Source organism: Triticum dicoccoides, chromosome 3B, assembly GCF_002162155.2.
Source record: "Triticum dicoccoides isolate Atlit2015 ecotype Zavitan chromosome 3B, WEW_v2.0, whole genome shotgun sequence".
Classification (NCBI taxonomy): domain Eukaryota; kingdom Viridiplantae; phylum Streptophyta; class Magnoliopsida; order Poales; family Poaceae; genus Triticum; species Triticum dicoccoides.
In genome coordinates, this window is record NC_041385.1 from 730,908,481 (window position 1) to 730,918,982 (window position 10,502).

A 10,502-nucleotide genomic window follows, 5' to 3' on the forward strand; every position below is an offset into this window, starting at 1 on the left:
ACTAACATTTGGGTCTTGTACTTCAAGTAAAAACATAGAATGGATCGGATGGCGCGACGTCCTTGGCTTCGTTCTCTCCTTGGAGAGCAATATGGCATGTTTGAAGACATTCATATATGCAACGCCCGGAAATTATACTTGGAGCGGGAGATTCAGTTAATCGAGATTCCAAAGCTATAATCTCGCCTCTCCCTTTTTCTTGAATGATTTTCGCGTCTCCCTGTTGAGGGAATTTTTCTTCTAGCACGACTTCTTTCTCTGTTCATACCAAGGTAGTCAGAATCCCGATTCGACTGCTAGAATCCTACGACTTCACGACCCTACAGAAGCATGTCGATCCAAATCCCACTATGAATCCGGATCAGGTAGAATCCATGTTGGGTCGCGATCCAAATCATAGAATCCTGTACAAAATTGTACAATCCCGACTATGCTATGGACTATATCCGATTCTACTAACTTACCTAAGCCGTTTGTTTAGTTGTAGCAAAATAGTATGCCATCATCCAAACCCCTTTTCATATACCTCATGGACCTTTATTCCCCTCCCATGTCCAAACGCTCAGCCGTAGACACCTTTGATCTAGCTCTCAGAAACCCAAGATCGAAATTGAGGATCGGGCTGGTCGACATATGGAATTGGCGTGAAAAGGAGGATGCTTCAAAATTGATCGGAGAAGGAGATCAATACCCTTCAAGGTTTAGCGCTGTAGGTCAGATAGACAAGTGATCGACTATTCCCGCACTCTAAAAAGAACATAAGTATATTTCGTGCATTGAAGGTTTAAATGTTCTACATATTTCCCTCTGATTGATATATGTTCCATACATGCAAGCTAGATGGTAGGTTAGCCATAAAAAGAAGTGGAATACAACTAGCATTGATGTGTACGTTCTTTGCTCCATATTTCGTGCCAAAACTCTCTAGAACCCATATAAATATCTTGTGTGCATACGAAATATCTTATTTGAGTAAATCAAGACTTCATACTACTTATACACTAGAAACGAGTGATCAAGTAAAACCCTATTTTGACAACCACACTAGTTTAATAATTTTTGTGAGGTACTTCTGTTACTCTATTTACTTTATTACTATCATAACAGCAACATACCTAACGTAGCACCTTAAAACAACAGTCTGTTATTTACATGCATTCAGAACACATATTATCTCCGTCCCAAAATATTGGTTTTAGATTTGTCTAGAATTGGATGTATGAGTTAGATATATCCGTATCTAGACAGGCATGTACAGATGTACTGTTGCATGAGGCATCTATGAAAGGTAAGTGTCAAAAATAAAATTATCTATGAAAGGGTAACCCTTTTTTTCTAATCTGAACCCACAGTGCTAACCATCAAAGATGGGCAACTCATCCGACCTAATTCAGAAGCCATTTCCTTCCCTCAGAAACTAGAATACTATCTTACGAAAGCGACGAGCTAGTTAACGATGTCCACGAATCCCCACTCCCCAGCGGCCCAGCCGATCAATTGTTCCAAGTTCCATCTCAGAGCCTTGTCTTTTTCTTCTTTTCAGGGGATCCCATCAGAGGCTTGTCGATGAGGCGCTGTTTCATGGGCAGAGGTCGCTTCTCCCTTTGCTGACAGAAAACGAAATGAGCCCTGCCGTTCCATCAAGGGAACTTTGGCTCCGGACGTCACCTCCCTTTCAGGTGGCAGAGAGGATCTCCGTGTCAGGCCAACTGGTGCCGATTTATTTTAGATTAGATTAGAGGCTTTGCTTGGAGAAGCCCGGCATATTTCCTTGACGCCACGTGTCAGCAATCTAGCATACTGTGCTGAGCAGAACGGAGGATGATGGCTCTCTTTTTTTTTTAGCTGAGGAGATGATGGCTCTCAACAGAACAGAGGATGATGGCTCTCCTCTCCTCTCATTTGTTTTCACTTTTGAGAGCACGGTGATGGCACAAGGGAATGGTTCATTTCCGAATTTGCATCAATAAGCTTGCAATTTGTAGGTTTTTGGTTTGTCCGCATTTGCTCGGTATCAGTGCCGATAATATCCTTAACAGACATTTTCAGAATTCGTATTGTACCAAAATGCTTGATGAATGGCTACAAGTTGAGGTCATATGCTGCAAATGGCAAGGCCGAGTGGTCAGAGGCAGTTTTTGGCAGATCCTCAACTTGCACAGCGGCGTATGGCTGCCAGACGATGCCAACATGCACGGATGCACCTGAGCATTTCGTATCAAACCGTCTATACCCAGCATATTTTTGCGCGTACGCTAACACTCTTTGAAATGCACCAACGATGGCACGCATTTGGCCACATCCCAAACGTAGCAATCGAGCACATCATGACGGATAGCAACCACTGATTTGTGCAGATACGGAAACGCCAATGGCCGAATCGTATGCTGTCTCAGATAGACAGACAGACAGACAGCTACATTATCTGAAAGAAAGATGTTCCTCTCTACCAATGATCTTCAGTTGTAGCTCCACATTATTATCACTAGCAGGGCAGATCACAGGATGACAAACGTTATCGGTCACAAAACTCAAGGGATCTGAACAACACAAACAGCACACACTGCATGCTTGCTTCAGTTCATGTCCAGTCCACGCTCCACACGGCCAGCAGAAGTTGTACACAAAACTAACAACACACACACGGACGGACGACATCTCCCTATTCGCTATAAGGAACGGTACTGACTGACGAACCTGAACCGAAGAACTATGTAAACGAGGCGAGTCCGAACCTCGTTATATCAAAGACAGACTCTCCACATGGATCGACTGACGGGTAGGTACGCGGGAAGCCTGGAACGCGAGGTGGAGCCGTGATGGCGGCGTTTCGTGCTCACATCTGCACCTCCCTACCATACACCCAGCTAAAGGGCATCTTGCCGGCTTGCTTGGCCCTCGACTGGGCCCTCTCGTCCAGCTTCCGGATCCTTCCAGCCAGGGTGCAGAGGTAGTCCTGGGCCTTGTGTCCCTCACCGGAAAGGCCCGTCAGTTCGGGGACCTTCCACCTGCCAACGAGGAACTCGAGGATATCGGCGTAGTCCCTGGCGGTGTAAACGCCGAGCCTCTGCGCCACCATGGAGAAATGGTCGAACAGCTTCTCGTCCTGCCCGTCGAACATCAGGTGGGCAGGCATCGCGATCTTCTTCCTCATCATGTCGGCCAGAGCAAGCACGGTGCCATCAGGATCAATCTCAAACAGCTTCTCGACAATCTTGGTGTACGCAGTCTCGTGCCGCTTCTCATCCGAGGCGATGATGCCGCAGATCTGTGCGAGCTTCAGGTCACCAAAGTCCTTGGCATGGCGAGCGGTGTTTCCATGTGAGATGAAGGTCGCACGCTCTTGGAAGGAGGTGTAGATGAAGCCAAGATATGGGTTGTTCTCTGTCCTAGGGTCCTGAAAACAGAACCACAAAGACGTATACGTCAGTTTTACAAACTTCCCTGTGAAGTATAGCCAACATGAACAAAAACAGTTCAAGGTAGAGAATCCATTGGAAGATATCTCAGTTTTTCATAGTATGATTTACTGTCTTAGAGGTGCTCTCAAAAGAATTTCATGAAAGCAACATGTTTAGTACTACATGCCAACTAGCTAAAGATGAGTATGGTAGAAGCATGAACAAGCAAAAAAAAAAAAGTGGTTCAAAAAGATACGCAGTAATATGGCCAATAAAATGGTTGAAGAAAGCTGTTACCAACTTACCATTCCAGAGCCAATAAGATACTGGATTGTCTTCTCAATTTGTCTCATGTCCACTCTCCCAGTGAGGTACAGATACTTGTTTAGGAGGTCACCATGCCTATTCTCCTCAGCAGTCCATGCCCTCGTCCAAACAGCCCAGGCAGTGGGGCTTGCACCTGTTTCATCTCGGACACCATCGAGGGTGTTAAGCATAGTCTGGTATGTAGGAAGAGCTTCCTCGGTAATCATGTCTCCAACCAAACAAACAAGATAATCATCAGGAATTTCCTTGGCACGTTCTCTGAGTTCCTTAACTTCATCGTGAAATCCATCAGATGCTGGATCAGGGAGGAAATCCTGTGGCTGCCAACACTTCTCAACTGGCTTCAGATGCAGCAACAGATTATCTCTAGCCCAACCATCAAGAGACTGGAAGATTTCCATCTTCTGAGGTGGCATTGAATGTGTAACCTGGACATGGACCTCCTTTGGAGGAGCAAACGTCTTCTTGCTCTCAATCCTGGAATAAAAAACAAAACAACGTTCAGCAATACCCATGTATGTGATGACAACTCCATCACCTGCTTTAGCATTTGGCACTTGTGGGAGAAGACATATGTTGATGTGGTTAACATGACAAATTATTTTATTTTATTTTTACTCGGGTTGCAATGGTAAATACTGTACTCTAGAAATTAAAACCAGTTATTGCCTATATCATGCAAAACAAACACATGCATTGCTACAGTATGCTATGAGTGATACAGCAAAAAAATGCAGAGACACCCATGTAATTCATGTGTCCCGAGCATGGAATCACTATTTAACTGCTCTAGAAAATTAACAAGCAAACTTTCGTCTTGTTCAATTTGCAGTAAATAGCACATATAACCTGGAAAAACAGAATTGCTGGAGCATATGCAAGGGCAAAAACAAAAAGGTCATGACATCAAAACTGAAGCCCAGAAGCGATGGAGTTGCAACTCTTAACACCTGTAGTAACATTTTTATAGTGTATATAGGAGGGTAACAAGGTCTATACTTGGAACATATGACTTCTAAGAAAAAGGTATTTAGTAAATTTATATGGGTTCAGAAAGGTAGTCCACCAAGTCACCTTATTTTTCTTCAGCCTTTCAAATTAATCTAGTCATGCCTGTAATTTTTTACTTTGACATCATAAGCAGAGTATGCATGAAACCAGATTGTACACTGGATTTGGTTAAATCTGAACCCATGCCACCAAAGATTACATGAGATATGATATCACCACGCAGACCAAGAAACAAGGTATTATAAATACTGATATGGACTGTATGAGTTACATACCAAGATACAAGGGGCTAGTGCGACTGTATCTGGTACTGTTTGGCAATGATGTTACATTCAGATATGATATGATGCATTGGAGATGCTACTAGTATACGTCCATAAATGCACACAGGTGGTTAGGTTAGTAGCTAATGTCATTGACCTACAGGCCCATGCGGTGTCCCATGCCAACCACGATGTGACTGTGACCCCCATAATGAACTTATTAATGCAAGGATTGCATCAGCCATATTAGCTAGTATTTCGTTGATATCTAAGTCACAAGTTCTGCATATCACTGTCAATGAAAACGAATCCTGGATGGAAGAACTAAGATAGTGTGAGAAACAGAAAGACAACTACCACTAGCAAGCTGTCACACTCACTCTGCTACTCTAACCTCATTGCCAGATCTAACTCGGAAAATCTACTCTCGGGTGCAAACCAGGTTCTGTGTTACAGAATCAAGTAGTACAAAATCTACTTAGATAAAGTTCAGACAGCAGAGTATCCATGCTCTGCGAGAAACCTCGTCATTCAAACTTTCGGCATGAAAATCTCGACTCATTTAGAAACACAGGCCAGTATGGAACCGTGGATGTCAAAGCACCTATGACATGACACAATCAGTCAGTCCATCGGACCCATAATCCATCAGGTGTCGTCCTCCTAAACCCATCCTCCATCAGGTGTCATGCCCCTAAACCCATCCTCCATCAGGTGACATGCTCCTAAACCCATCCTCCATCAGGTGTCATCCTCCTACACCCATCCTCCATCAGGTGTCATGCTCCTAAACCCATCCTCCATCAGACGTCATGCTCCTAAACCCATCCCCCTTCAGATGTCATCATGTATTTAATAGCCCGTCAAGCGAGCAGATGAACAACACAGGGCCGTCATAAAAACAGCAGCAACAACCTAGGACAGCAAGCAACTGGGGAAAATTAAATCCCACCGGTACCAAGAACATGGCATGGACCACAGCAGCAGGGCAGGGCTGCCGAATCAGGCCGACAACGATAGTTCACCTCTGTCTCCCATGTACTATAACGAAGTGGAGTGCTTGATGGTGAATGAGTGAGCGATGATTGCAGGTCGTTGAGCCGAATGAAACCGACCTGAACCACCGGCTCCCACACGGCCACCGGCCAGTACTGAAACAGAGCGCCGTTAATGGAGACGACTACATGGGAGTGGTACCGCGTCCGGAGCCATTCTGGGATGCAACAGTCGTCGAGGGGCAAACGCCCGCGGCACGCAACATGAAGGCCCCAGCGGAGTTTAATGTGGAACGGCCTGACTGGCACTTTGCAGTTCGGGTGCGGTGGGAAGGAAGGCAAAACGAACCGTGGGAGCAGGCGGGGCTGGGGTCGATCCGCACAGGGGAACTGGTGGCCTGCGCTCGCAGAAAATTAATGGCAACAGTTGTGCTTCTACTGCTGTAGTGTTTGCGCCTGATCTGAGGAGGAGAGTGCGGCGGCCATGTGCGGGTGGCTGGTGGCGGCGGCGGCGCCGCCGGGGCGGGGAAGTCGAATCTGACGACCGGAACGAAGAAGATGACGAAGGAAATGACTGAATTCACATTACGGGAAAGTTGTTCGTGTCGGCACTAGCGCGCATCGCCGCCAATCGGGAACAGAGGGCACCCAACGACGATCCATCCAACCCATCTATCCACGGAGAGATAGGGAGACCAATCTCGCCGCGACGAACGCGGGTAGAACACGAGACGAACTGATGGGGAGAGAGGGGCGGCTTACTTAGGGGAGGCGGAGGAGGCGACGGCGAGGACCCTGACGCTGCCGCTCCTGCGGCCTCCGCGGGCGGCGGCGAGCGGGGGCGTGACGCCGTGGGGGCGGAGCGCCATCCTGGAGGCCATGGCCGGGGGAGAGCCGAGCGCCGCCGTGGCCGTGGTACGCCGCCGGCGCCGAGGAGCGGGTGGATTGGGTTGCGAGTGGTGACGAGGAGAGATGCCGATGCGGTGCGGTGCGGGGGTGTGGGCTGGCCTCGCCTCGCGCGATCTCAGCCTCAGGTTTTCTCCCTGAGGCTCTGCCCCCGCGGCGCGGCGGTGTCAGTGTGGGAGGGAGGGCTGGACCGCGGTCGACAGGAGCCACGGGTGCGGACTGCTGGGCCGCCACCCGGCCGCGCCCTTATTTATTCCTCGCCCGCCCGCTGCTCCGGTCGTCACGTTTTTACCGATTTGGCCTCGCCTCAACTCAAAAATAAATAAATAAATAATACGTACTGATTTGGCCTCGCCCGTCTGCATTTCTATCACACTCGGTCGGCACCGGGGCAGCTGGCCAGGCCAGATTGTTCTTTTTCTACACACGCCGGGGTGGAGTCCAGATCTCCTTTTTCTTAAAGTGGAGGACAAGTCATCTTTGCCTTTTCAGTAAAGGCGATTTCGCTCTTTTTCCTCTTCACTGTGTTGGTCTAATTTTACGTGGATTGTTGTTTGTAGTAGGTTAACTAAATAATGCTAGTTACTTCTAGGACTTCAATGGGTGACAGACGTTCGCGGGGTAGGACGGCATTTGTGAACGGCTTTCATGACGGGTTTTAGTTGTAAGGGGGGAGGGGAGGTTGATAATTTCTTCAGACTAAACTGCAATTGTGTTAAAAGTTGTCTTCGTTTGATGTCGATCGGATGTGCGTAAGGGGTGACTGGGAGTTCCTTTCCGGTGTGCGTTCACCGGTTAGCGTTTCTGCGCTTCTAAGTAGATTGATCGGTGCGTCCTCTCAAGTCAATCCTCCATGCGGAGAATTGTACAGCTCCCTTTTCGCGTTTGCAAAGCAAACCATAAATCGCAGAAAACCACCATGCCTGAAAAGAAATCCGAGCGTAAAAAACATAGAAAAGACACCGGAGGAGGCGGGGATGGGACTAGAGTAACACACGGAAAAAAAAGGGGGATCATGTGTGCATTTCAACGTCTTTCATTACGTCCCCTAAAAATAACCCTGTCATTGAATCTATAAGATCGCACGGTTGCGTCCTGACGGCGACATGCGGCCAGCGAGCGGTGGATGAACATACCGGCATTGCTATACCACGGTCGATCAAGCTGAAACGGTGGGCAACGTTGTGCTGCGAGGCCGAAGTGGATGGGAATATCCAGCCTTGGAGAAAACGTCTGTTTTTTAATGGCTACCCCTAATTTATTTATCTAATACTATAGCCAGTTGCGTGGAAACGTTGCATGGGCACAACTGGAATTCCACACACCGCCGGTCTCCGCCCGCCGCACGCACTCTTCCCTGTACTCCACCACCCCTCCATGTCCATGGTACAGTGCAGTGCGAGCGGCGACGCCAAGTGCCGAGACTGCTCACGTGGCTGGCGACGTCGGTAGTACACGTACGTGCGACGGAGGCTGGCGCCACACGTCCGGTGCGCCGCCGGGGGGCGGGCGACAAGTGTGCGGCCGTCGGGCGAGCGCGGCACAGGTGGTGGAAGCGCGCGGAACCACTGGGAAGCATATGCTGGGGTACGCCTCTGTCTCGGCGTGGAAATCACTGGCGTCTTCACGTGATCCCAAAGCCAGCCAGGGTTTATCAACAAAAAAAAAAGGCAGCCAGGGGGTCGTACTCGGGGGGGTCGATGATACCGAGGCGCGGAGAAAGGACAGATATGATTCCGTCACGCACGCACCGCCACCATCCCGGCCGGGCGGTTCGGTTTGGGCGTTTGGCACCAGCAGTGGCCGTGCACGCACGTACGCACGTACGCGTCGTCCGGGTGCATGCGGGACACGAGGTGCGGCTCCCGTGCCAAGTGTGGGTACGTCCCGTGCGATCGGTCGCAGTAGAGTAGTAGGGCGCGAGACCTCCTGGGGGCGGACGGGCATGTAGTGCTGCACCGCACGCACCGGTGCTCCCGAGATTAATGGAGGGGCGCCGTGGCCGTGACCTCGGTTCCCTGCACATGCATGTACTATGGTGCACTACTACCGTGCGTGCGTGCGTGCGTGTCACGCACGGTTTAGCCGTGTGGTCCTTGTTGGGTCGGAGCACGGGGCGGTGCCAAACTTGTGCGATGGAATGTACCACGGGCGTGTTTCGTGCTGCCGTGTGTTTTGGGCCTGCGATGGTGGACTGTGCCTTGTGCGCCTCTTAGTTGTATTGACAGACACGCGCGCGCGCGCACACAGGCCGCACGGCTCGAGGCCTCCTGTAGGCTGTAGCTGTCAGGACCCCGACTCGATGCCACATAAATTTAGCATTTAACATCTCATATCACTTTGCGGCCTCACGCATGGTATTCCCACGGGTGTCGTCTTACCCTTGCCCGGGACCGGTTGCGCCTTTTGGCACACGTATATGATCGTGTCGCTAGCATCCATATGGTAAAGAGCCCGGGCTGACATGGCTAGTCATAAATCCAAAGTGGCACAGACTTACAGGGACAGGCATCCATGACCCAGCATCGAACGTGTCGGTCATCAGCAAGTGAATCCGGGCTGTAGCACTGGGCTAGCAGGACTCCGGTAAACCGGGCTGTAGCAGGCTAACAGGACTCCAGTATCCACCGCGTGACATTTCCCCGAAGGGACAGACACAGGAACGAAGAAGGACACATGCCGGCCAGCCTAAGTGTTCCGGAGCAGTAGCAAGCTACCAAGGCTCAGTGGAAACACTAAGAGACATTTCCCGGTAAGAGAGGCTACTAAGAATAAACAACTAGATAGTCAGATCCCACACATACCAAGCATTTCAATCATACACACAATATGCTCGATATGTGCAAATACAACAAGGCATCACAACATGACTCTACAACACAAGTACTTTATTTAAGGCTCAGAGAGCCATACATAGCATACACACAAGTACGGGTCACACGACCCAAATTCAAGTCATACAGGCATACAAGCCAACAACGGAAGTAACTTGTCTGAGTACAGACAACTAGTAAAATAAAAGAGGCTTGGGAAAGCCTGGCTATACTACGTGGTCCTTCACAAGCTCAGGGTCACCACCTGGGCCTCAGCTACTCATCGATGTCAACGTCTACGAAGAACCCATCAGAAGGGGTTGCAGCGTCTTCTGAAAAATGTAAATTAAAGCAACATGAGTACAAAGGTACTCAGCAAGACTTACATCAGATCCTACATACATGCACATTATCAAGAAGGGTTGGTGGGGTTATTGCAGCAAGCCAGCTTTGACTCTTGGCTAAGCCATCCTACGATACACCAACTTGAAATGGTTTTGCGCACACGAGTCCACTACTCACCACTTCAATACACCACCGAGGATCCACCTCCGTCATCCTACGGAAGAGCCATCCTCGGCACTCATGCTTATCTTGAGAATTTTAGTAGTATCCATTTACTTGTCTATGAACTGTATAGGCAACCAAGTAGTCCTTTACCGCGGACGCGGCTATTCGAATAGATCATGTTAACCCTGCAGGGGTGTACTTCTTCATACATGTTTCCACCACTTAGCGTCTGCACACGACATGTGCTCGGCAGACTTCAAGCGAAAGCCGACGTGG

General features: G+C 49.2%; 1 protein-coding gene across 1 annotated transcript; it reads right to left on the bottom strand.

Moving 5' to 3' along the window:
- Window positions 1-2,443: 2,443 nt before the first annotated feature.
- LOC119278148 (stearoyl-[acyl-carrier-protein] 9-desaturase 2, chloroplastic) lies at window positions 2,444-7,120 on the bottom strand. The gene is made up of 3 exons (XM_037559501.1): window positions 6,760-7,120; window positions 3,707-4,205; window positions 2,444-3,397 (listed from the first exon to the last, which is right to left on the bottom strand). Exons 1-3 carry the CDS (start codon window positions 6,876-6,878, stop codon window positions 2,837-2,839), a joined length of 1,179 nt encoding a protein of 392 aa, XP_037415398.1. The 5' UTR covers window positions 6,879-7,120; the 3' UTR covers window positions 2,444-2,836.
- Between the last annotated feature and the right edge of the window lie 3,382 nt (window positions 7,121-10,502).

Excerpts from the sequence above, each read along its gene's own strand:
- LOC119278148 (XM_037559501.1), bottom strand. The coding sequence starts at position 6,878 with ATGGCCTCCAGGATGGCGCTCCGCCCCCACGGCGTCACGCCCCCGCTC. Across the intron at positions 4,206-6,759 it reads GCCTCCTCCGCCTCCCCTAA|GATTGAGAGCAAGAAGACGT; the intron begins GTAAGCCGCCCC and ends TTTTTATTCCAG. Across the intron at positions 3,398-3,706 it reads ATCTTATTGGCTCTGGAATG|GACCCTAGGACAGAGAACAA; the intron begins GTAAGTTGGTAA and ends TTCTGTTTTCAG.